The sequence below is a fragment of the Chondrus crispus genome, genomic scaffold, assembly GCF_000350225.1.
Source record: "Chondrus crispus Stackhouse genomic scaffold, scaffold_201, whole genome shotgun sequence".
NCBI classification, from domain to species: Eukaryota; Rhodophyta; class Florideophyceae; order Gigartinales; family Gigartinaceae; genus Chondrus; species Chondrus crispus.
Window position 1 is genome coordinate 131,014 of NW_005179074.1, and position 13,310 is coordinate 144,323.

At 47.5% G+C, this 13,310-nt stretch overlaps 3 protein-coding genes; 2 read left to right on the plus strand and 1 right to left on the minus strand.

The window, feature by feature from the left end:
- Positions 1-5,703: 5,703 nt before the first annotated feature.
- Positions 5,704-6,570, minus strand: CHC_T00003812001 (hypothetical protein). XM_005714985.1 is given in 2 exon segments: positions 5,704-6,012; positions 6,013-6,570. 1 exon segment carries the CDS (start codon positions 6,568-6,570, stop codon positions 6,013-6,015), a length of 558 nt encoding a protein of 185 aa, XP_005715042.1. The 3' UTR covers positions 5,704-6,012.
- Positions 6,571-8,294: 1,724 nt separating this feature from the next.
- Positions 8,295-8,450, plus strand: CHC_T00003813001 (hypothetical protein). Its single transcript, XM_005714986.1, has one exon. It carries the CDS (start codon positions 8,295-8,297, stop codon positions 8,448-8,450), a length of 156 nt encoding a protein of 51 aa, XP_005715043.1.
- Positions 8,451-8,480: 30 nt separating this feature from the next.
- On the plus strand, positions 8,481-10,874 carry CHC_T00003814001 (hypothetical protein). XM_005714987.1 is given in 2 exon segments: positions 8,481-9,914; positions 9,915-10,874. The coding sequence occupies 1 exon segment, from the start codon at positions 8,481-8,483 to the stop codon at positions 9,912-9,914; it is 1,434 nt and encodes a 477-aa protein (XP_005715044.1). The 3' UTR covers positions 9,915-10,874.
- The last annotated feature ends 2,436 nt before the right edge of the window (positions 10,875-13,310 follow it).

The window sequence follows — 13,310 nt, forward strand, 5'->3', positions numbered from 1 at the left end:
CTTCAGTTACAAGTCTATTCCGATGCATCATACGGAAACAACCTTTACGGATCTTCTCAGTTAGGGTATATCATTTTCCTTGCTGATGCAAACAATAATTGCTAACCATTGTTCTGGTCGTCCCACAAATCCAAACGCGTTTCCAGATCTGTCCTAGGAAGCGAAACAATGGCCTTTGCTGGGGCTTTCGATATGGCCTTCGCAATGAAAAACGATCTTCACACCATGACATCGCTCGACATTCCGATCGTTCTGCTTACGGATAGTCTATCCCTGTTTGATGTTATCACTAAAGCAAAGATAACATCCAAAAGGCGACTAATGATCGATGTTAAAGTTGTCAAGGATGCATACCAGAGACACGAACTGCACGCCATAGGCTTCATTCGCTCCGAACACAACCCCGCAGATTCTTTGACCAAGGTCAACAAAAGTGATATACTGATCGCAATCATACAACGGTCAATTCTTACACATTCTATCGAACAGTGGATCAATCGCAATTCGTGAACACATGACATATGTCACGAAAAAAGTTTGGGGAGTGTTAGACTTATTGACTAGACTACAGTAGATATCACACTTCTCTGTTATCAATATCAATTCAGGGATTATGTAGGCTACACTTAGCTATCAACAATAGAGTCCCTTAAGGACGTTCCACCTACAATTCTACGTGCCACCTACAATTCTGCCTGTTTTAGGGTGTGGCCGTTTAGACACATTTCGTGGGTGGCGCAACCTCCCTTTTATGGTCGAGCGCCTACTTTTCTTGTAGAGTGAATAGGACTATAAATCCAGGTCGAAGAAGCTACTCGTCTTCGACAGCAGCACATTCGATCACCTGAACCATCAACCCGACAACCCCGTCCATTGACCGTGCTCACCCTCTGTAGCAGTTCTGAGGCAATAGCCTGCCGCTTTTCCCTCCCTTTAAGGTAACCCTATTTACCACCCTTTTACCCTTCACTAAAATCCCCTCCGGACCGCCCCCTTTCGGTTGGTCTCCCGACAACGTTCTGTGCTCGATTTTCGTCAATCGGTGTGATTGAGGGAAAGGGATTCGGAAGGGCACGTAGTGCAGTAGTTTGTGGGCAGAGGTTGGGAAGCTCGAGTGGAGTTGCCGGCAGCCGGAGCCAGATATTGACGATGGCGGGATATCATGAACCTGGGATTAGTATTTTGGCGGGAGGAGCTCAGGGCGTCGTGGACAGGTGTGGTATCTGTCTTGTCTGCATATGCTTCGTCGCTGCACAGCCGTGCCGCGCGACAGGATCTGCCACAGATGATGCCGAAGCAACCGCAAAAGTTAGACAAGTAGAAGTTTCTAAATAGCGTTCCTCTCCAATGGCCCCCCGCCTGTCAAGAAGAAGAAACACATCGCTCTTTCGACTGAGAACCTTTCAATCCTTGTGGTGAGCTACAATATTCGGTTCAGTGAGTATTCGCACAGGTGCACGTGATCCGTCGGGCGGCACAATGTTGTACCAGACTTGCGTTTGTTGCGGACAGGCACCCTGCTGGAGGTCAGTCCGCAAAACCGGTGGCGAAAATTTTCAATCTCGGGTTTATATTACAGTGCGCGAAACTGCAATAAATACACCCGTCGACAAGGATCAATCTAACACTTCGTGACCAGTCCTTCCACAAACAGCCACGAATGCGAGTCTGACACGCGCCAATAATAACGCATATCAATCAAGAATATAGATACAGCGCACCACTCTCGAGATATCTTTAAAAACCCGAGCGCAATTGTTATAAATACGCGAAATATGATATGACACAAAACAGAAAGGAGCATTTAATATTTTGTTGCATCACCCCGTGCATCCATGACAGCATGCATACGACGGGGTAGGCTCTTGTACAGCTTTAAAAGAAGGTCCGACCCCACTGTAGACCAAGCCTCTTCAATGGCATCCTTTAACTCTCTAACATTCTGATGTCTGCCTCTTGCGTACACCATTCTAGCCATGACTCCCCAGACATTTTCGATAATAATCATGTCTGGGGACTTAGGAGGCCACGGTAGAGTCCTTATAGAATGGCCAGAGAGCCAAGTTCTTGAAAAATTTGAAGTATGAATCGGGGCATTGTCCTGCTGGAACACCCAACCCTGCCATTCCCCAAATAGCTCTGAGCTAAATGGCAGTAAACCGTGGCGCAAAACATCACCATACTTAGTAAAATCCCGTCTTCCATCCATAAAACAATAGGAGAAACACCATATAAACTAATAGCACCCCACACCATAACCGAAACTCCCCCATTCTGCCGCTTAGAAAAATTCGCTCTTTGGTGCGGAGATCATGCCAGTACGAGGCAAAACCATCAGGACCATCACCATTGAACTTTTCCTCATCGCTAAAGGCCACAATATTCCAAAACTCTTAACCCTTGCTTATTAATCTACGGCACCACTTGACCCTATTATCTTTATGCTGAGGGGTCATCTGTGGTGCCGTAATCATTTTTCTATACTTGAAATAGGGCACAGCGCGCAGTATTTTTTGGACGCGTCTGTGCCCAATCGGTAGTTTGAGCTCAGCCTGAATACCTCTCGCGCTTTCCTCTCCTTTTAAAGCCATCCTGATTATAGCCCTCCTCTGCGTCTCTGAGATCTTCTGATTTCCTTTCCAGTGTTTAGGATGTTTGTGTTTAAACCCCAGCCTAACTACACTCTGTACGGCTCCTACGGAGCGATTGACAGCTTCCGCAATGCTCCTGAATGAAATTCATTCCTTGTGGAGAGCCAAGATCTGGCCACGCTCAAGATCGGTTATTGCGGGGCCCCGAGGCATTTCTTCTTTGTTCTGGATAGTTGAGTTGTATTGATACTGTAAAGGAGCCGTTGCAGTTTACGTTGGGATGTTTTGAGGCTTATATAGCGCTTTACGGTCCTGTTTTGGCGCCCTAAAGGTACTGTGCTTTATAGTATTTCGCGTATGTATGCCAGTTTCGCGCGTCTTTACGGAGCTAACTCCAAAACCGTGTCCACGTACAACCGGCGGGCTCTACAAATGTTTATTCCTTGATGTCCTGGTACTGTAAAGGGGGGTGCCCTTTGTTTCGGACAGGTTGTAAAAAATTTAAATAAAAACATCTTCATCAGGTCAGATTGGGATTTTTGCACCGTCAAAAGAAAGCTCTCGTTCTGTTCCACCAGCTCCATCAGCCAGTCAATGCGTGGCGGCGGCGGAAAGTACGGGAAAACAGCGCAAACGCGAGTCCGCGACCACAACCGACGGCGTGCAAACGGCACGAGATGATCGGACACACACGGTCCATCTCTTAAAAAATCACAATTTTATTTGAGGTTTTTGGAATGCCACGTCACAGATGCAACCACATCCTCAGGCTCTTTTCTTCTGCAACGCTTTACGCCGCGCCACGGCACGCCGCATGTTCATGGACCGAGCTCTTCCCTTCAACACAGACACCGATAAACCAGCTAGCGCCGCACGCCGGCTCCACCGGTAGGCGTGGAACTCCTCTCCTTCCAGTACATGCTTTTTGTCATGGGCAGCAGCCTTCTCTGCCACTGCAGCAGCCTTTAGTTCGCGCTGTAGACGTTTAGCCGCATCTGATTTCATCTTCTCCCTCGCCAAATACAGGGCCCTTTCTGACGTTAAAACAGCCCCTTTAGACGTGTCGATAAATCCGCAGTCTGATACTGTAGCGTCCTCACCCAACACCGCGTGCCGCATTTCTGTGCGTTTTAATTCAAGCAAATGTTCCAACTCCGAAACTGGCACCAACGTGTCCGCGACATTTGAGCGTTGAGGGCAGGGCATTCCAAGCAGCTGGTTTGCGTCAAACGGCAAAATTCCAGCCCTTCTAAAGCCCGTTGTGATGTTGTGAGCGGTAAAGGCCTTTCTAAAAGCATGTGTCAACATACTGCAAAACGAAAAGGCGTCCCAATCGTTCGAGTAAGATTTAGAAACAGACAAGTTCACAGCTTCATTCAGTGCATTTTTAAACGACGAAAACACAGTGACGTCTAGCGGTTGTGTTTTGCCAGAGGTGTGCGGGGGGAGGGCATACACAATCACCCCATGTGCATTGAGCATCTCTAGCGCTCTTACCGACATGTGGCATCGGTATCCATCTAAAATTAGTAGTACTTTTCGGTTGTTGGATGTTAGGTCCGCCACATGCTTGACAAAATGAGTACACCAAACATAAAAATTACCACTGTCAACCCCTCCTCCTGCTGGGCCCATTCCGAACACGGAATGCCTTGGCAAGTAGTCAGAAAATGTCTCTGTAACCCATTCTCCATTTCGTTCTACCACACGATAAGGCACTATTACACCTTTGAAAACAAATAGTGGCGGAGAAACATGTCCTGACGCAGAAACCGCCGGGAGAATTGTGACACGGTTTTGGTTAAGAAAATTCCCCATTTTGGCATCCGACGTGCTGTTTCGCGTGACGTAAGCACGGCTGCTGCCATTTCCATTCACATCTCGATGCGGTGTGGCTCCGGTCTCGTCGCAATTCTATATGCGATTGGCGTCAATGTGGTGCTCGATGATAATTTTTTCGATTGTACTGAAATGATGCGTGAGCACAGCAGCATTTCAGGCGCGAAACCGAACCCCTTACTGGCGGAGAGGTTTGACAAACCTTATCGTGTCGCGGTGTCTTTTAGTGAAATTGCGCAAGAAACGGTCTCCCGGAATGAGGTTTCTAAATTTCAAGAGGCGCCGACGCACAGGGAGCATTCTTGACACAATAATCGACACGGCCTCCTTGAGGTGTACATGTCGAGGGGGGAGACCACGCTCTGCATATCTGATCAATAGTGATATGATCATATCCTCCTCCACCTTAGTAAGGGTATCGAGGCGTGAGCGTGAAGCTCGCACAAACTGGTTTTCGGGATTTGCGGCTTGGACGCGGCTGCATATTGTGGACTTGGGAATTTTTGTGACGGAAGATGCGTGTCGATAGGTACTGCCATTGTACACAAGACCTGTAGCAGCTTGGATGCGCTTTTCACGTTTGTCTGAGGCCATGGCTTTCTCAGAGGTACTCGGTGGGAGCAAGTGGTGGACAAGTGAATATGCCGTGCAGCTGCTCAGTTTGGTCTTTCAAGGGTTTACTTCGCAATGAGCGGGAAAAGAAGGAGTTCAAAATTTGAACTGACCGCCCACCATGACGTAACGTATCCTGCAAAGCCGATTTGGCAGATTGGTTTTTAATTTTACCCGTTGGTTTTGGCGGTATTTGATGAGGGAGTGGAGGCGTTGGAGCCCAGACTGACCAGTGGCCCGCATTTTTACATATTTTTCCAATTTTTTTGCATGTCCGAACTCTTTGTCACTGTCCAAAAATTTGAGCACCCCCCCTTTACGGGGGGCGATGCTTTAAAAGGGCAATCGGAGGTGTTGTTTACGTGGTGGTCGATGGGTGTATATATTGCAGTTTCGCGCACTGAACGTCCAGCGATTTTGTGGGCAAATGAAAAAAACAGCGCGTTATTTTACGGACACCCTTTCTGTACCGAATGTATGAGCGGCGTTGTTTTCGGGCCTCTCCTCAGCATCTGTATCTTGTTGCAGTTCTACGTTCACATTCGTAGAGCAGCAATATTTGCCCTTACGGCTTTTTCAACGAAGTTGCGGATTATGCCACAGCTCACCTTCGGTTTACGAAGTAGAGAAATGTGGAAGACAAACTGAACTTTAGAGGAAGCTAAATTGAGAAGTGAGTGAAGAGATCTAGTTGATCAGCGAGCCATAGGCAAGCACACAGGAAAAGTATTCAAACCCCCGATGTTCTGTAGCGTCATAATTGAAAAACTTTCTGCAACTAACTCGAATTTGCACTAGAGAAATACGACGGAGCGAGGCAAAAAAGGGGCTATGCTATGAAGTCGAGAATTTTGAGATAACAGCTCTGTCCGTTTCACACGACTATTTGATACTTGTATCGAGACGGCGAGTTTTAGAGAACATCCTGGAGCTTAACGTTTTTCTTGAATTCGTACATATAACCGGCAACTTAGTGGGGCATGGGAACAGGGCCGTAAATCCTGAAATTAGAAGCACAGCTAGCCGAGGCCAGAATGCATGAGCTGCAATACTGCATTCCATCGCTTCCAAATGGCCCATCCGGCAAGCAGAGCTGAGGGCAAACGAATCCACAATCGGGGCCGGGGAACCCATCCGTTCTTGTCGCCCAACTGCCGCAAAACGCGATTTTACTGATACCATCAGGCACAGAACATATAGCACGAGCCCCTTTGGAAGAACAAAATCCTCGGGAGCACGTCGGAGGAACGCCATCGACCTCCTTGCATACTCCCTTATTCGGGTTGTCCACGGAAGGGTTGCCAAAGTCTTTGATAACACAGGTGAGGTCCAGTCCGCATGGAAGAAGAGGAGGTGGTAGGAAACCGCCCCCTGTTGAGCACGTGTCCCCGGGCTTCGGGCACTGGATACCAAATTGTTCACAACATGATGCGGCATCTTTACAGTGCGGCATTGCCGCAACTTTTGAAAGAACAGCCACGAAACAAACAAAGAACACGATTGCGGAGTGGTGACTATATGTCTTCATTTTGGAATTGCTTGATTCTTTCAGTCCAGATACTTCGGCACTGCATGAGTTAGACGAGCTTTGGCGTTTGGCGAAAGATGGAGCAGTCTTTTATAGACTTCCGCGCCCTATGAAATCTAACTGGTAAACTTCTGAAAACGACCATGCGGTGCGAGATTGCGAAACATATCTAGCTTTTGCTGGGAAGTGAGTGAAATATTGATGCTTTCAATGCTTTCTATAACAATGGGTTACTTGCCATAGTATTTCTAGCGAAAGTGGGCCTTTTCACACATTGGCTTTCGGCTAGAAATGACATCAAAGTGACCCTCGGCGCAGTTGATATGTGAAAACAGCAGCCATTATGAATTCTTGTTTCACATGAAGTCAGAGCATGTGCTCCAACAAAGCGGAAAAGAGCGACTAGTAGCTCGAAGTGTGTCGAGATCACAAAACTTCCAAAAATCGTGATTCTAGAAACATTTTCAACCCGCACAGTGGTATTCAAGACTGCCTGAGGCTTTAATTCTCGGAGTCAGTTGCGGAGAGAACAACCTGCAGCAGCCTTTTTTCCAGAAATTCTTATATGCTAGGAAGAAAATCCGTTTCTTGTATGGCGAAGTCAACAATAACTTTCGCAAGTGTGATCATTTATTCTCATCTTTGGTAATACCAACTCATGATGTGCATTGGTAATTGGATGGTTTTATTATTGAGTACAAAGCTTTGACCTTTGAATTGAGAGTCGATCACAGAGCAGCAATGTCCCAACTTGTACAGTACGAATGTGAGGTCGTTCCCACGTGATTGGTTGTGATGTTTCTATGTAAGCTTGTCTATTCACCAATTGTATTACGGTAGACCCATCTTGGTGTCGCACACCCCGGCCATTTTCCCAAGTAGTGCGATATTGACGTAGCGCAGAATCAAGAATTTAAAGTGCTCCACCATCAACGTCTATCGCTTCACCCTTTTGTTTCGTTTATGAAACACATCGAATAAAGCTCTTTTCGCTTTCCTGATGACATCGCAAACAACTGTTTTCTCTACATATGCCACATGCAGTTCCACTTCTTTGAAAGCACTTCATATCACAGAGGCTTCCTGGCTCAGCAGGGAAAGCCTCCCTACTTTACGAGAAAGAGGTAGTCTCTTGCGTGCTATTTTAAAACGCTGTTGCTTGAAGGAAGTCATGTTTTGCAGCCTTAGCTTCTGTTGGGGAAGGGAAAATGAAGGGTTTTCTCGTCGTACAGTAGTTTACCAAATCTTTAAAAATGATGACAAGTGTAGGTAGTCGTAACATGGAGAAATGGGGTGCGATATCTGCCGCAGTGCACTACCAAAAGGTGCGATATTGAGGCTACCCCCCGTACCAAAAAGTAAGTGAAACTGTAATTCAAAAGCCATGCGCAGATTGGTGTTGCTGGGTCTACCATTCGGTAGCTGCCATGTGGACACACTGGCTGCAACAGACTGAGATGAGGAAAGGCGGAATGCGCTCCATTTGTAACTGCGATGAGCCCCGGCAGGTGTGGATTCCCTCCACTGAAGGCGTGCCCAAACAGCGGCCACAGCTTTGCGAAAAAAAGGCATGTATCGACTTCAAGAAATGCAGCTGTAGCTGTAATTCAATGTCTGATAGGACCAAACAAGTGCCATGGCAGAGACGAGGGGGGTGAACCAGCTGCTTACTGCAATCACGGTCTGACTTCTATACGAAATTTTTTTTTAAAAAAAAAAGTGTGATGTACCTCACCCCAGACGATCTCCTCTCCAGTCATCCCAGCAGCTTCGGGCAGCGCCCATTCGCATCGGGACTTGCGCGTCTTACTTCGCTGCAAGAAACAACTCAACACGAGCGTTGCAAGACCTCCTTATCGTTCACGGCGAAGAAAGCTTAACTTCTCCTAGCTTGATCTTACCGACCTGTCATGGCTTTCGTCACCCCATCCGCCGCAATATCCGCAGTGGGGAGTACGAATTCATCCTTTTTACCTTCCCCTCATGCCTTGCACCATTTTTCTATTCCTGTTACCACCCAGTCATGCCGTCGCACCCCGCGCATGCACGACGGCCCGGCTCGCCCGCCTCCACCACCAGGCATGGTCAAAGGCAAGGACTTCATGAAGGACCAATCCGGCAATGTTGGCCTTGACATCAACTCCGGGGCGATCCAGCGGCGAGAGACTACACCGGTTCGGGTCGGTGACATTATAATTGGTGCGAGCAACCCCGTCGTCGTGCAAAGTATGATCAACGAAGATACTCTTGATATAGATGGCTCTTTCGCGAGCATCAAAGAAATGCACGAAGCTGGCTGCGAGATTGTTCGCATAACTTGCGTCTCCATGGCGCATGCACATGCGGTCGGTTTTATCAAGGAAAAACTGAGGAAGGAGTATATGGATGTCCCATTGGTTGCGGATGTCCATCACAATGGCCTGAAAATAGCACTGGAAGTCGCCAAGCATGTTGACAAGGTCCGGATCAATCCAGGCTTGTATGTGTTTGAAAAACCTGACCCAAGAAGAACAGAATATACGCCGAAGGAGTTCGATGCAGCTGAAGAGAAGTTGAGGAAGACCTTGGAACCTTTAATTATTTCTCTTCGCGATCAAGGAAAAGCATTGCGTATAGGCGTAAATCATGGTTCTCTGTCGGAAAGAATGCTCTTCACATACGGTGATACTCCGCGCGGCATGGTGGAAAGCGCTTTGGAGTGCATCCGCGTTTGTGAAGATCTCAACTTCCACAACATTGTCATTTCCATGAAAGCGAGCAAAGTCCTCGTAATGCTTGCAGCCTACAGGTTGCTCTCACGTCGCTTAGCAGAAGAAGACATGCCATATCCTTTACATCTTGGCGTTACGGAGGCTGGCGATGGGGAATACGGGCGGATTAAGAGCACCCTCGGTATTGGAACCCTTCTTGCCGAAGGACTCGGCGATACAATTCGTGTTTCCTTGACTGAGGCACCAATCAAGGAGATCCCAGTCTGTTACGGTATTTTGCAGGGTCTGGGTCTAAGAAGGACCATGGTGGAATACGTTGCATGCCCGTCATGTGGTCGAACTTTGTTCAATCTAGAAACGGTTTTGCACGAAGTGCGCGAGGCCACGAAGCACATGCCAGGCCTGAGTATTGCTGTCATGGGTTGTATTGTTAACGGACCTGGAGAAATGGCAGACGCAGACTATGGATATGTAGGAAAGACGCCTGGGAAGATCTCATTGTACCGCGGTCGGAAAGAAATTCGCACAGTTCGCGAGGAAGTTGGTGTCGAAGAGCTTGTATCTTTGCTGAAACAAGATGGAGTTTGGGTTGAGCCCGTGGAGGTGGTCAAGAGTCCTGTGACAGCTGCATAATGATTCAACTGTACCTAGTTTTCGACCCGGATACCGAGGTTTTGGCTGTCTTCAGAAGCCATACAAGGCGCCAATAACCTTCAAGGCGCCCAACAGTAATTACCTTGGCGCTCTACTGTTTGTGATATCTATTAACAGTGCTGTGCCCTCTGCAGTAGGTACCACTCCAGAAAAGAGTATTATTTGGTAAAAAGGGTTAATTTGGTGATTCAGTTCTCGTTGCTCCCACTGTACGAAAGCATGCCGCTGAGGTAAACTCAGTGCGGACAATGGGTACAGTCATTCATCCCTTGACTCCAGGGAAGCGCTCCGGGGAATGGAGCGTTCATCACGTCTACAGTTCCCCGCAATGTTGCCTCTTCGTCTTCGAAAAGCTGAAGGAAATTGTCAACAACGAAAAGTCCGCTTCACTTGCAATAAAAGGGGCAGAGATGCTCCTAAAATCTTTATAGCGTTAACAAGATTGTTATGAATGCAAGTGCTCCCAGACCACAAGGACCAATAGAAAAGAGTCACACGGGCAGAAAGAAACGATTCAGTTGGGGACGCCGGCAATTTATCGGACATTTGGCGATTTTATTACGCACAGGAAGCAGAAAAAATTTGAGGAGGATCGGCTACAGCGACAAAGGGCGGAGGGGAAGGCTGCCCGGCAAAAACAAAGAGAACCGCAGAAAGAACAGAAAGCAGAAGCGAAAAAGCTGAGGGAACAAAAAAGTCTGGAACGCATGAAAAGTGGCAAGGCCTCAAAGCCTGTCAACTCAACCAAGAAGCGGGCACGATCAACTTCGGTCCCAAAGGCGCACGAAGGCCCCTCCCCAACGTGCGTCAACTCCTCACCATTCCCCATCGACGTTGTCCCGTCCGCGTTACTTGGTCTCTCTGGTGCCAGTGAAATTACCAAATAGACCTTTTTCCAAAACTCTGTGTATTGCCGCACCAATAAAAGAAAATTCGGGGTTTCTCTGATCCAGTACGGCTAGTGTCTAAGCGTACAGGGGCCTCAGATGAGGCCGTAGTCCTCATATGAGGGCCCGCTTTCTATCTTCCGTAGCGCCCTAACGCGTACGTGAAACCACAACACGACCTCAAATATAGATTTCCCGCCCTTTTTCTGATCCTGACAGTCATACAGAAGGAGAAGGATCGCATACATGAGAAACATTTTTGTCACTCAGATACAGGTCCGTCTTGTTATTGGGAGCTTTTGGGGGAGAACCACAATGCTGGTGAGGTCAATTCTTCACTTCGGGACAGTGAACTCAAGTTTTGAGACCGTGGGACGAACCTCGAATGTTGTCTCTTTTCTTACATCTTGAGTAGAGGCGATTTACTCCTGCATTTTTCAGAATACTAAATGTTCTTTGATGCCCGGTAGTGTTAAGTGCGGTATTTTACCGTTACAGCCAATTTATCTCATTTTTATTTTCAAAAAAGTCGATTTTCAGGGCCTCAAATGAGGACCACCCGGGTCTCATATGAGGACAAATGTTGTACGCTTGGACACTAGAGATACTGTATCTCCTCCTGGTTAGATAGCAAACGCAGAGCATCCACCACCACCAGTCTGACCTCATTTGGGCACGGGGAAGTAGTTTTTAAGTTAATTTAAAAAAGATGTTACCAAATTATACTTTCCTGGAGTGGTAGACATGTAAAGGGGGGTTGCCGGTGTTGTCGGACAGTGACAAAAAGTTCGGACATGCAAAATATTTGTAAGAAACATCTTCGACACGGGCCAAAGTGCGGCACCGCCGCCTAACAGCGCCAGAAAGTGCGCTGTATCTCATAACGAAGTGAATGAAATTAAAAAACAAATATCCCAATCGATTGCTCACAGCGTTTTACGTATAGGAGTGTAACAGCTGGAGCACACAAAACAGCCGGACTTTTCAAATTCTCGTCCGGTATCCCTTCGACCGATTCCAACTCACTGTCAACTCAATTCACAGCATTCCGATATACACATAAACGCCAACTACTTCCAACTTCTATGCCTGCCCTTCTGGTCCACTTTTGGCATCTCGTGAATGAAAAATGCCGCCTGCTTCGCGTGAACAGCGCATTATGGCTGCAATGAAAATGGTCACAGATGGCCAAACCTACAAGCAAGCAGTAGAACGACACCAAATCCCCAGATCCACAATTGCAAGCGGCATACAAGCTGCCTCTCCCTCCTCGCAACGAATTCACAAAATCCGAGCTGGTCTCCGCACACTCACATCAGTTGAGGAAGACCTTGTGCTTAATCTCATAACTCGCTCTGCTGAGCGTGGACTACCTTTAACGCGGAGACTTGTCAAAGAAGCAATCGAAATTATCATAAGTCGTATGACTTCTGCACGTCGCCTCGTGCTCAAGTTTAAGGGAGGGACACCGGGAACAAGATATCTACGTAATTTTCATCGCCGCCACAGGGACAAGATACTGTTATCCAAGCCACTGAGGCAAGAAGCTGTTCGATTTCATGCATGTAACGGTGACGCTTTAACGACACATTTTGCTCGTCTTGAAAAAATTATTCAAGAGCACAACATTGACAGCCCAAGGATCTGGAACTGTGACGAAACAGGCGCAACACCCGGGCGAGATGCAAATGGAAAGCAGACTTCACGTGTATATGTCACCAGAGCGGGGGCGCGCGACGCCAAAATCGGACATTTTCTGAGCACAAACAGGGTGACAATGCTTCCAGCGGTGAGCGCAGACGGTGAAACAGTGCCACCGATGTTTGTATTTAAGGGCTCGCGGCTTCCATACCGTGTTTTGGTCCAAGACGGCATGAAAGCTGTGCAGACATACGCTGATTGCCTGCCCCGAGGGTCAATCGTACCAATGAGGTCCGAAAGCGGTGGCGTCGATACAAAACATTTCTTAGAATGGTGCAGACATTTTATCTCGAACGTGAGGGATCTGACCAAAGGTGGCCGTAAAGTGTTGCTGATACTGGATGGGTATCGGTCACACATGTCTCTTGCAGCTCTTGAGATGTTGGACTATAATGATGTTATCGTTTATGCACTACCCGCCCACACATCAGGCAAAACACAACCTTTGGACGTGACAATTTTTTCTCCTTTAAGGGTGCTTTGAACGACGCTATAAATTTTTGCCGTGGCAAAGGATGAACAAAACAACTGGGACACATTCGCATTTTGCAGCATGTTGAGGTACGCCTACAAAAAAGCGTTTACGAACAGTAATATTATATCTGCGTTTCGCCGTTCTGGTATATGGCCATTAGATGCGTATCAGCTTCTATCTATTCCACGCCCTCAGAGCCATATGCACCAGGTGATGATGTCAGTGACGGAGCTGTAGCAATTGCTGGAAGTGCGGCGAACAGAAATACGTCATTCAGTTTTGGGTTCTGATGTGAACCTGAGTCATAGTGGT